At 35.3% G+C, this 13,802-nt stretch overlaps 1 protein-coding gene across 1 annotated transcript in view; it reads left to right on the forward strand.

Moving 5' to 3' along the window:
• LOC149418913 (diuretic hormone receptor-like) overlaps positions 1–13,802 on the forward strand; it is a 579,308-nt gene that overhangs the window by 506,578 nt on the left and 58,928 nt on the right. Inside the window, exon 10 of the mRNA XM_089638437.1 lies at positions 8,087–8,272. Within this exon, the coding sequence (XP_089494563.1) occupies positions 8,087–8,272 (186 nt within the window). The remainder of the gene's footprint in view (positions 1–8,086; positions 8,273–13,802) is intronic.

Below are 13,802 nucleotides of genomic sequence, written 5' to 3' on the forward strand. Positions count from 1 at the left end.
GTTTTTAGCAATCTCTTAACAATGGAAACCTTGTAAACGGATTGAACGAACAGGAGCGGTAATATCGCGTCCATTGTGACGGGTATTACATAAATATCTTTTTTTTATTATTTAATATATGTAAGTGAGTACAGTGATGTTAAATAAATTACATATGGCCACAAAATATATTTATAATCGCAATCTCACCAAAAAAGAAACTGGTTCTTGTGCTTGGTGAGCGAGTTACACTAATTATAAGGAAAATAGAATAACTGTATCAAACATGAAAAATGATTTTATTCCATTTAATATCAACTTCGACTAAAGTTGCACCCCTCCAAGTTTGATGATCCCTTTTTCCAAATCATAATATTTACCAGTTGAAAATGCATCAATCTGTTACCAGGCGGCAAAACGACTGGATCGGACATAAAACAGTTCGATAACCCTATTTTCTAAAACGAAATTAAAATATTGACAAACCCAAAAAGCTGTTACTGGGTGAAATATTATTCGCACCACAATGCCTGCATTGAAAAACGTAAACATATTTTGCAAGCTGACGTCATACAGACGCTTGTTAAAGAAATTATAAATATCCCATTAAAACAAAATATTGGAGGATTCAAGAATTATGAGCAGTACACAGAACACTTCAGGTTATAACGGGATGTGTTATAATTTGAAATAACAAATTCCTTAGTTTCAACTGAAAGCTGTATTCGCTTCTGTAACTCCATCACGGCACAATCATTTTAAAATTTAACAAACTATGTGCATCGAGCTGTTTACTGCGGGCATTCTATCAGCTGAACCAGACGCATCTGTCATCATTATCATAATGGGGCGTCTCCGTGTGCCGGCCCTTATAATAAAATGACCATGCCGCCGCTGAATTCCTGCTGGCTACCGACTGAACTGCTCACTGCCGCTGATCACCTAGACGCTGGCCAATCCCTTCTGCATTGATGCTGACAACCTAGAGGCTGTCCAATTCCTCCTGGCTACCGACTGAATTACCCACTGATGCTGATAACCTAGATGCTGGCCAATTTCTCCTGGCTACCGACTGAGTTAGCCACTGATGCTGACAACCTAGAGGCTGGCCAATTCCCCCTGGCTATCGCCTGAATTAGCCATTGATGCTGACAACCAGAAAGAGAGCTCAAAAAATGATAAAAGAGCTGAAACACAAAAGGAATATAAAGTGCTGAGAAACAAAATAAATAGAGAGTCAAGAATAGCCAAAGAAACATTGTACCAGAATAAATGCGATGAGATAAACGACGACCTCAAGAGAGGAAATGTAGAAAGAGCTCACGTTGCGGTGAAAGACTTCTTTGGGATGAGAGTTAGAAAGGATAATGCAATAGAAGGAGAGGACGGTAAAATACTCTTCGAAAATGACCAAACAGGAGAAAGGTGGAAAAGATATCTCGAAATGCTGTACAACGGAAAGGGAAATTGTGACAACGAAACATTGATAGAAAGAGAAAATGAGGTAGACGCAAATGACTTGCGAGATCCAATCACTAAAGAAGAGTTTGACCTCGCACTGAAAAATCTCAAAAACGGGAAAACACCCGGAATCGATGACGTTCCGGCTGAACTAATTAAGCCAGCAAGAAAAGGAACCACAGATGCCCTGTTTAAAATGATACAAACCATGTATAAGACTGGAGAGATACCAGAGGATTTTGAGAAATGCCTAATTGTTGCATTACCAAAGAAGGTAGGCACGACGAAATGTGAACAACACAGAACTCTTAGCCTAGTATCCCATGCCTCAAAAATATTGACTAATATCATTCTAAAAAGAATCGAACCAAAAGTAGAGAACATCCTTTCCGGAGAACAGTATGGCTTTAGAAGAGGTGTAGGAACCAGAAAAGCAATATTGTCGCTACGAATACTACTAGAAAAAAGAATAAAAAGTAACCAAAACACATTCATCGTATTCATAGACCTGGAGACGAATAATCCAGGCGCTATACAAGAATGAGGCCGCTATAATTAGATGTGACAGTGAAACAAAAGAAGCCAGTATAAGACAAGGGGTGAGACTGGGATGTTCTCTGTCACCTGTTCTTTTTAATGCTTATATACAGAGTGCAATTGATGACTTGAGAGAGAGAATGAGTCATAGAAAAGGTGTAAAGATACACGGGCAAAAGGTGGATATTTATTTATTTATTTATTATAAGAACTTGTTGAACATTTATACATATTTTTGATAATTCAACCGCCATGTTAGGGATGTCCCTGTGTTATGGCGGGTGATATTTACAGATTGGATTTATAAAATAAGTTAATTATAAGTTATAAAGTTATGCAATTTAGATTGAAATATAAGTTAATTAGATTATACAATTAGATTATACAATTAGATTATACAATTAAATAATAAGTAAGTAATAAAAATATACAAATTAAATTAAATTAAAAGTTATTAAATTATACAAATTTAATTGCATTACAAATATTAAAATCATGGTTTCTAAATGTATTTATAGTAATAAAAATGGTATTAAATAATAATTGATAATTAGTTGATAAAATTATAATATAATTTAATTCATGTACCAATTTTTATATATTGTGGTCTCCAAGTGAACTTATCCATTTTGATATTAGTTTTTTAAATTTATGGGGTTGGGTTTCGGTTTTTAAGTTTTCAGGGAGAAGGTTAAATATTTTGGGAGCTAGGTACATGAAATGTCTTCGAGCTGACGTGGTATGTAGTGTAGGGACGTTGTAGTGTCGGTTGGTTATTGTTCTGGTGGTGTAATTGTGGTGTACGAGGGTTTTTTCTTATATTTGTACAAAAAATGCATTAGAGTAAATTTTATGTGGAGTTGCCGTATGTTTAAGACATTGTATTCAGTGAAGAGTCGAGTGGAGGAGTATCTTGTCGGTCGCTTGTTGATAGTACGTATTATCGTTTTTTGGGCTTTTTGTAATGGATCAATAAGATAATGTGCACAACCGCCCCAAATTATGATGCCATATGCTAATTGGGATTGGCAGAGAGCATAGTAGACTATTTTCATTATTGTAGGAGTAAGGATATTTCTTAATGTTCGAAAAACATAACAGAGCTTGCGAATTCGGGGAGTTAAGCTGGCTAAGTGCTGATCCCAACGAAGATGATGATCAATTAGGACCCCTAGGTATTTTATATGGGATACTTTTTCTAAGTTTGGGCAAGTACAGGAAGAATAAGGTAAGAATAAGAATATGATAAGGTTTGCTGACGATATTGCTTTGGTTGCTGAAAGCAAAGAAGAACTGCAAGAGGCCTTAACAACCATGCAAAGCATTCTTCAAAACAACTACAACATGAAGATAAATAAAGACAAAACAAAGCTGCTGACTGTAGGCCGAACGCAACATCAGATGAGAGTAGAGATGGCAGGAGTTCCACTAAAGAACACCAAGGAGTTTGTCTACCTCGGGAGCAAAATAACATGGGACGGTCGGTCTAAGAGCGAGGTCGACAGCCGTATACATCAGGCTAGGCTTGCATTCAATAAAAGGTCGAAAATAATAGAATCGAATAATATAGACCTAAAACTGAGAATACTCCTCATCAAGACCTATGTATGGAGTATCTTGATGTACGGCTTCGAAACATGGTGCCTATCCAAAAGAGATAAACGGAGAGTAGAGGCTTTTGAGATGTGTTCCTATAGAAAACTGTTAGGAATTTCCTGGAGAGACCATATTACAAATGAGGAGGTTCTCTAAAGAATCAAAGGAGGAAGGCACCTGCTCAGGACCTTGTCCGAAAGGCGTGCAAGATGGATCGGTCATGTTATACGACAAGAAGGCCTCTTGCATGTCATAATGGAGGGTATGACCGAGGGGATCAACTCTAGGGGACGCCCACGCCGAGAGTACCTGGAGGACCTGCTGGTGGACGTGCGCTGCTCATAGCTCAAGTCAAAAGAGCCGCACAAGACAGCGAAGAATGGAATAGGAGATTAGATGAAATTGCTGCAAACCAATCCCAGGATTGAAACCAGAGAGAGAGCTGACAACCTAGAGGCTGGCCAATTCTCCCCGGCTACCAATTGAACTGGCCACTGCTGCAGCAGTTGCCAGCCCTTTGTTGTATCGTGTGGCGCAAAGATGCATAATGTGGTCAAATCAAATTCCGATTGTCTCAGTTTCTATCTGTGTATTTTTTTTTTTTTTTTTTTTAATACCTTTATTTTTCCCAATTTTAACATTAATTACATACAATATCATATAAATCGATACGAATAATGGGAACCCACTAAGGCGCAGCCTGTGCGTAGGTAATATATTTAAGTTATTATTTTATTGTTTTTATTTTATTAAAACCCAGTTGTATTGAAATACTATTTCTTGTGAATTGGGTTGGCTATAAGACATAGGAAGTACCTATTAGCTACAACCCTTTGTACGTTCTGTATACCAGTACAATAGATCTTATTAAAATGTGAATTTTGATTTGAATCGTCTTTCTTATATAATGGTTTGGATAGAACACCTCACGGTGTTTTACTAAAATCATTACCCAGGTTGAGGGCTGATGTGTGCCGGTGCTTATTATTTACAGGCAAACACGTCCCGTACAGTAACATTATACAATAGGTTAGTATATGTATTATATATATATGTATAATAAGAATGAATGAAATTGAATTTGGCAGCCATCTCTGGTCCGGAGCCCCTAAATACCTGAAAAAAACCCTTGACTCTGTGTAAAAACGGGCGGTCCGTTTGATAGATTCCCCAATCTTAACAAACGGACTGCAATCTTTAGAGCACAGGCGTCAGGTAGGTATGCTGTCCTTGTTCTATCGGTATTACAATAGAAGATGCTCTGAGGAACTAGCGTCATTGATCCCTTCGGCACCGGTGCGTAGTCGGGATACACGCCAAACGCGCGCCCAACATTTGTACACAGTTGACATTTGTCGCATGAGAACGGGTCGCTTCTACGATTCGTTCTTAAGTTCAACAGCTCGGCTGTGGAACGAACTGCCGGCCTCTGTGTTTCCTCCCTCCTACAACATGGGACTCTTCAAGACCCTTGTTCACTCCTTCCTCTCCACAAAAAGACCCTCCACACAGCATCCCCAAAGATGACATAGGCCCTGAGGGAAATTATTTTCTTCAGGGCCTCCTGTGTGGAGTTAATATAAAAAAAAAAAATCGAAACTTCTGGATTATCTATATGTGTAGTTATACATATACATTGATATAGTCTTTTTCTGAAGTTTTGAGCTGCTATTCTTACAGCAACGAATTGCAATATTTGAGTGACGAAACTTATCTGGGAGATCTGTGGTACATCAGCTCGGATTTCTATGGCCAAATACTGACAAATATTCCCTGCTTGAGTTGTGTCTCTCGCCAGATTTAAGCATGTGCGGCTTTTTTTCTGTAATGTTATTTGGAGGAGAAAGTTTTCAAACATCGGTTCCACGCTTTAGAAGAACTGAAGACAAGAATTATCAAGGAAACATCCGCCATACCGTTTGAAATGCGCAAAAAACAGCCCAAAATGTCAGAAATAGACATCATTATCATAAATTATTATAAGCAATAATAAGTCGCCTGAAATATCCATAAAAATTGAAAAAATCGCCGCCAACGGGAATCGAACCCGCACCTTCTAATGTCCGGTCAGGTGCACTGGACAATTGAGCTACGTCGGCTTATTCCCAACCCGCCAAATAATTCAATATGTACTACCACTTCAATCAACAATTACTGCTCATTTTATTTTTTCACCTGCAGACAACCAGCTTTATTTTTGTAGGAATGGCTTTGTTAGTGCTAAATTTCCCACTAGGTGGCGTCGAGACATATAATATATACATTTTTAGGTATTAAATATTGTCTTATCTCAGAAATAATAGTTTATAATTAAAAAATTAGACAGCATTATATTGCTGCTGAAAGCATCTTGTTGTAGTGGTATTCAAAATTTAATGAACAAAATAGGATTATTTACCAATGATAATAAAAATATTTGAAGTCGCTAAGTTTATTAGTTTTTTATACCACCTCAAATTCCGGTCATTACTTCTGTCCCAACCTGTTTATAGAATCTACTGCTTTGATTTGTTTGTTGTTAATTATTATCGATCGTTGACTGAATTTTTGAGGTGAACTTGTAGCGATGAGCGGCATTCACAGTTCCCGCCATATTACAGTACTTCATTATAGTATTTCCGCCATTATCACGAGAATCAGCGATCTAAACAAAGGCCCGTGAATTCTTAGTTCAGGGAAGTTTTTTCCATCCTTATAAAGTTTCTCAGCTTCATTTTGTTTTATCTTCAGCAAGTATAGGGTTACTAATCCAAAACCTTTTGGCTTTACGTTTTCTCAGAAGTTTCCTTTAACGACCCCGCGTTTGGGTTCTTTGAAGAACCGGTTCACTAAATGCTCCCATGCCGAACGTCAGTGTCGATTTCAATACAGTATCGTCTTACTCCAAAGAATAAACACATTTCCTGACGAATTTTGGTGGAATGAAGTACAAAAGGTGATTCAAAATTATTTAGGCGTGTTATCAGATTAACGTAAATGTAAAAAAATATTTAAGATATGATTGATAAGTATTTTTTATCGGTAAATAAACAGAATCGCACTAATTTCGTGAATTTGTGTTTAATTTGCAGAACTCCATTTAATTTTTTAAAAATTTAATTAAAATCAAATTTAATAATATAATTATTGTGTTCTGCAAGTTTAATTTTTTTTTTTTAATTTTAATTTATTTATTTCTATACATACATTACAGTGTCTACCAAATATTTACATTTGTATATAATACATAAATTTAGAACTGTTGTAAATATGGTGTTTTATGCTGGGTGTGAGGTAGGTTTGAGTAGGTGACACTGTGGTGGATAATGTTATATGTTTCGTGAAAACCTCACTGGGAGAACCTGTGCTGAGGTGTTTACGTGGTTATGATTAAATGGTACATGTATTTATGTATGTTTTGGTTTTTGTTATTGTTACAGCTGTTTCGGTTTTCAAGGCCATTTTCAAACTGTGGTTTTAGCCACGTTTAGACGACTTATTTATATGATTCTATTTTACCTCTCCCAATTTAAAATGATTTATTACTGCTTAAACCAATTTACTGATAAAATAATTGTGACAATAGATTTCATATTCTTTGGTGGGTATTTCGAAGTCTTTTTTCCCCAGATTAATGTTATCTTAATTGCTTAATAATGATGTAGCAGTTATTAATTTATTTAAATGTGTTAAATTGTTTGGGTTTTGCGAACATACTTAGAAGCGGGGAATAAATAATTTTAATTAATTTTATATTAGGGTCATTGGTTCTTTTATTGATTTTTAATTGTTCAAGAAAATTTAATCTAAGGCCCTTTTAGTTTATTTTATTTTTTTTATTTTAAGGCGATGCCATACGTAATAATGCAAAATCATGTGTTTTTGGTTTGAAAATTTGGTCGCCTAGAAATGTTTCAGATGTTTCAATTAAATATTGCGAGTAGAATACATCTTGGCCTTTGAAATAATCGAGTATTTTTTTAGTCTTATTTTTTAAGTCTTTTTATAAACCCAGAAAAAAATAATGTAAAGGCCTATGAAAACTGCTTTAAAGTTCTAAATCTCCTACTTACGAACCCATTTTTCGGTTATGATTTTATTGTATAATGTGGCAAATTAAGTTATTTATAAAATGATCGAAAAAATTCAAATATTTATGCCTGAACATCCACAAAATAAAATAAAAGGCACTTTTCGACCATTTTTTTTCATGCATAAATCAAAACAGGCGGTTGGTGTTAAGCGGGAATTTAAACCTTATCGCCATCTACGTAAGGGTTGTTATTGATAGCGGCTCAATTTAAAATATAACACGACGTAGTGCATCGCCTTAATATCTCTAATCATTTATAGTATTCAGCTAAAATAAAATGTCCCACTTTATGGCCCACTGGGGTGTAATAATGAACCTCTCTGATGACAAAAAACCTTTCTACAATATCATGGTGCACGCACCTGAACAACAAAACACTTAATTTTATCTGTATCAGTGTATTTCAGATTTCTATATTATGAATCTATTTGCCTTGTCTAGGTGCTGATCACCAAGCTCCGCTCCGCCAATACGCTGGAGACACAACAATACCGCAAGGCAACCAAGGCGCTGTTGGTGCTCATCCCGCTGCTAGGCATCACATACCTGCTGGTGCTCTACGGGCCCACCAGCGGTTACTCCGCTGAGCTGTTCACCTATGCTAGGGCTATACTGCTATCCACTCAGGTAAGCAAACATCCGTCTGTTACTTTGCTATCAGAATAGGCAGATGCGATTAATTTTTGAAGGTTTTCATGGGAAGCAAGCTGAATTTTGGGGATAATAACTAAAAGCAAGGGTTAGGAAAGCTTAGGAAAGGCTCAGCAATAGCTCAACTATAGCGAACCTAAAAGTTGGCGTCTTACCAACAGAGTGTAGTGATTATTTTTTAAATACTTCTCCGATTTCCCAACAAGCACAGTATCAATTACATAAAAACACTCTTTATGATGGCAACGAGTGTATGCACATTGCACAGCTAGGAAGCGAATGTTAGATCTCTTGAAATATTAAAATCTCTCTGACATTGAGATTAAGCTCAAATGCTGTAGCAACTAAGAAAATTAGCGACGTACCTTACCGACTTGTTATTACTATGACACAAGAGCCGTTTTTTACAATTTTGATTTATTCTACTTTCAAAAATTAGTAATGGTAAAATAGTTTCAAAATGCAAAATACGAAATGCACGCATTCTTGATATTCTTCTTGGCGGTAGATATAAAGATTTGCAGAGTTCGCCCAAATAAAGTGACGGAACCCTCTAGGGAGTTAACCTTTGTCATTTTCATGTCTCTTTACTGAAAACCTGTCTTACCTCACATAATATTTAATCTAGCGACTTGAGAGTGATCTCATTCGAATCATTACAAATAAGAACATCGTAAACGATACCTCACACGACCTAGTTTATAAATTTATATTTTTTTAAATATTCCCCTAAAGGAATGTTTCACAACTTTCTTTGTGCGGACTAATTTATACTTCCAAAGTATATGTGCATTACTTTACTGTTAATTGGCCTAATACGTAAACTATATTTGTTTCTGTATCAAATGTGTAATAAATAAAAAATACAAAAGTTTCACGAATGCACGATTTTTGTTATTTATTTTGTGCAGTTTACCCATGGTTACTATTTCTACATACGCGTTGTGATTCAATTGTTAATGTATTATTTATTTATCAATTTAATAATATTTTGCATTTTACTAACTATGCCGCTATGAACTCTTTCTGTGAATTGATATTCCTGAAAGTAAGACCGCTACGTAAAAGTTAAAAGTACTAATAATTTGAAGATGTCGAAATGAAATAATTACTTTAATATGCATTGGCAGTCCACGTGTACTTTTTGACACTTAAATGGTAGCTTATTAGTTCTTGCGGTCCTTAGCCACAACTAAAAACTTTTGCTTCTCGAAGCTGGAACGGAATCAATTGATCGCATCACAGGTGATTTAATTAAGTCCATGGATCGTGTAGATATACGATTTTTTTAATTTTTCTAAGGGCTTCCTTAGTTTACCCCCATTCATTAATAAGTCAATAATTTTGCATAACGAACGACATTGTCCTAAAAGTCGTGCATGGTAAAACCTGACATCACGGAGGCCGCGCTTTTGTCAACCAATTGTCGGAATCATATTCTGACTCAAATACCGCTAACTGACCAAAGATGACTATTCAATATCGTATTTACATAGGGTTTTATCGATCTTCTTTGCTAGACCTTTTGAAACGCCGAGAGACAAGTTACTTTTCCCTTAACAAATGATCAAAAAACTGAAGCGTTAAAAAGCAGGGACTTTGACTTGGATTAAGAAAAAAATTCATTTCATGTCCTGCATTATATAAAAAACATTTTAGTATCAAAAGAATTCTTGGATTTGTTTGTTCTACATAATGCTTTTTAATATGCTTTTTAATATTGACAGAAATGCAGTACGGAGAATGTACGGACAAATGGAAATGGAAATGGAATCCTATGAACAAATTTTTGAGAATTTATAGTAATATTAAATTATGTACTAAGAAACCATATTAAACGTATTTATATATTGATGATAAACATTAGTTAGTGCCTGTCCTCACACTATCAAGTCTTGTGGGAGGTAATTTATTCGAGGAGTTAAAAGGAGTTAAAATTTAATTTAAAAACAGAAGACGGCGGCCATCTAGGCCAGAACGTTAAAATCAAATTCGAATTTGCAGCGTTGGCAGTGTTGATTCTAGTAATTGATGTATCGGAAGTAAAATAAATCGAAAATGATTGAAACATAAAATATCTTTTCCATCAACTTTGATTTCTTGATTCCAGTCGAAAAACGTTGATTGTTTAATGAGCCGACAATTTTCGATTTCTTTGCTGGTTATTTATTTACGGGTTCTTCGAAAAATCTAATTCAAGGCCTTTAAGGATATTGTAAGGTAGGTGCTAATAATTATTTATCTTGATCAGGCTATTTATTGATTGAATAAGATTGAACATTTTACGTGTCTTTGAGATAGACCTTAGTCATATTCATTGTTTAAATAACTGTTTTCATCATGCTGAAATAATGAATTTTATTTTAATTCAATTTATTTATTTTTTATAAATAAAGCAGTTTGTCAGTAGGTCAATTTCTCAATATAAATTATAATACTAAAGCACACTATGAGAAAAATTTTAGGACAAATTTTCAATTATTGAAGCTAAATTAAGAAAAAGATACGGTAAAATCTAAGACTCGAACACGGGACCCTTGCCTTGCCGGTGCCCCTAATGAGACCCTATCTCCTTCTGTAATATTTTACTGTTTTATACTTCGAATAAGAACTACCAACATTGTCTTCATTGTTCTCATCGCACATTTTTACTGGCATATGTGCGGTGAGACAGATGAAGACAATGTTGGTAATTCTTATTCGAAGAATGATACAGTTAAATATAACCGAAGGAGATAGGTTTCCATTAGCTCAGTTGATAGAGCGGTGCCCCGGCAAGGCGAGGATACTGGGTTCGAGTCCTAGATGTGACCGTATCTTTTTCTGATTTTTCTATTACAGATTTTAGTTTAAGAATCGCTACTTTTGTCTGTAATAATTAAATATTACAATTTGAGCTTTTACTCATTCAATTATTCCAAAAAAATAACAAATATTTTAAATCTCTTCAATTTATTCGTAATCCCATTAAAAACGGGACTGCAGGCCTTCAGAGAATGACTTGACAGATTTCCGAATAAACTATCACTAAATCACGAATATGCTGTGGCGAAGTCGAGCAAGTGTTAGTAAAATCCTAATATTTTCGCATTTCGTCATTATATAATAACAGGATGAACACATCTGCATGAATGCAATGGAAGATACTGAAGAAATGAATAGCCAGGTATTCCCCCACCTTTCTCTTCTCCACCTCTTTACCCTCCCTTCAATCTTCAACATAGTCCTCAAAACATAGTCCCACTGGCTACAAACGGTTTTGAGCATTGGGACTCTTGTGCGGTATTAATATTAAAACGTGTTCCGATATATGAAAGTACTAATACTTCATTAATAAATGGCATATTCTATGCAAGTGACAATACAAACACGTAAAATACATGTCAGATAGATATAACACAATCACATTCCCAGGCATTCACACACTCAAAGGCATACAACACACTCATAGGCATATTTATATATATATGATTACATTCAATATTCTAATTTATTTGCATGCAGAGGAAATAAAATGGGAGGTTTTTGCCACAGTTGGTTAGGTTGAAAACATAAAAAAGTGTTAAAATAATTCCTGAAAAACCGGAAAATCGGAAAAAGTACAGTAGAAACCTACATTTGATTTATTACCTTTACGCATTCTAGCAAGTAGCTGATATTGATCTGGTTTCTATAAAATAACTACAGAATAACGATATTATATTTCGACGAACGTAAAAGTCGTTAATGTTGAGTGCAGTCATCAAAATACCTTTATGATTCGACATGTTTATATTCGCAACATCTTTATGTTCGTATAAAGGTATATGTTTTAATATCATATAATATGATTTGAGATTTTCACGGCCAAAAGTAGGTATTATAGTAATTTATTTATGGAGTATTATGATGTGTTGCGCTACCTTTTTCTTTAAATAACGTTTCGCACAGCATTACAGTATCCATCATCAGGGCAGATGTTGGCATGCTTTCCGAAACGTTGGCCAAAGAAGGAGATGTAGATTTTTGATTACCTTCATTTGTATTATAGTTGTTGCATTTGACAATCAGTTTCGATGTTGAAAATGACACTTATTCAAATATATCCGAGTTCATTGAATCAAATTTAAATGGCTAAAGAAGGAGGCAGCGCCATACGGCATAAAACCCCAAAAATAAATCTCCAAAAATAAATAATGTATACATATATCTGACAGTAAGCAGGTAACATAACTGAAAATAAGTTCACCCCTCCAATATAATCCAATAATTTTCTGGTAAATCTGACGCAAACACTTTATCCAATTTCTAAGAAATTCATCACTATTTAATGGGAAATTCTGTATTTGATAAAGTGCATATTTATGTGTTTGATTTGAAGCTCAGTGGGATGTGATCTTCTTAAAGGAAATTATTTTATGAACTGCTAAAGGGGTGAAGAGCGATACGGTGAATTCTATCATAGTGAACTAAATCCACTGTATTGGATTATAATAATTATCTGACTGATAAATTTAGTCCATAAGGCAAAACAAAAGGAATTCTACGTGAGCTATATAAAAGCTAGTAAAACAATAATAAATCTATCTTTATCACCAGTTCAAACTATTATTAAATATGATTGGATTTGCTTGAAATCTGTTGTACTATTTTCTAACCCCCTTTTTGTCTACTTTATTGTATTACCACTATCCCTATTTGTTCTAACCTACCTATTATTCATCTAGTATTCAGCACACTGTCCTCTGCTTCTCATTTCCAGTGACTATGAGGTTGAAGTCCCCAGTATGGCCAGCAAACTTCTCCAGTGTCTTAAAATTTGTCGTATGCAGACAGTTGAAAACCTATTGTGGATGTTCAGCTCTTCCAGAATAGACACATTTGTGAATATGGCTTCCCATGAAACCTAAAGTATTTTTCTCCAGGTATATAATTCGAGGGCGTCTATCTACTTTATTTTATCTTGTCATTAATCTACGCATGAACAATCCGTAATAAACTGTATAAATAATTGAAACGTAGCTTAATATTGCTCTAACTGTGTGATGACCATATCTGAATAGGTAGGTAATTTCTCCACCATCTTCGTCCGCAACTGTTTTCCGCCCCCATTACTTTCAAACTTACAAATTTCCCCAATCGGGGTTGCCATAGGCTCTGTTGGTACATAGCATCGTACTACCTACACCTTTCTTTTGATTTCCTTGATGAATCTTACTGTTGCCCACCTACCCAATTCCTTCCTTTCCGACTAAGTGTAATTTCAGTTCAGTTGAAAAAATCGTCCTGTCAACACCTAAGCTGTGTCTTATTATGAAGCCCCCTTTTTCAACCGTGTCGAAACTTGAAAAGCCTTCGCGCATTTTGGTGCAAATTAGTCTATTTGGTTTGAACCAGCGCAAAGGAAAGAAAACGCGGAAGAATAGAAAAAGGTAAGTTGGCGTATCCGAAGTTTCCATTCCGATTGTATTCCGTGGTGCGATGGTACTTTTCCGTCCCCAACAGACTCAGCAGTTGCGACTCTTGT

This window comes from Hesperophylax consimilis, chromosome 13 (assembly GCF_061612785.1).
Source record: "Hesperophylax consimilis isolate HC1 chromosome 13, BYU_Hcon_1.0, whole genome shotgun sequence".
NCBI classification, from domain to species: domain Eukaryota; kingdom Metazoa; phylum Arthropoda; class Insecta; order Trichoptera; family Limnephilidae; genus Hesperophylax; species Hesperophylax consimilis.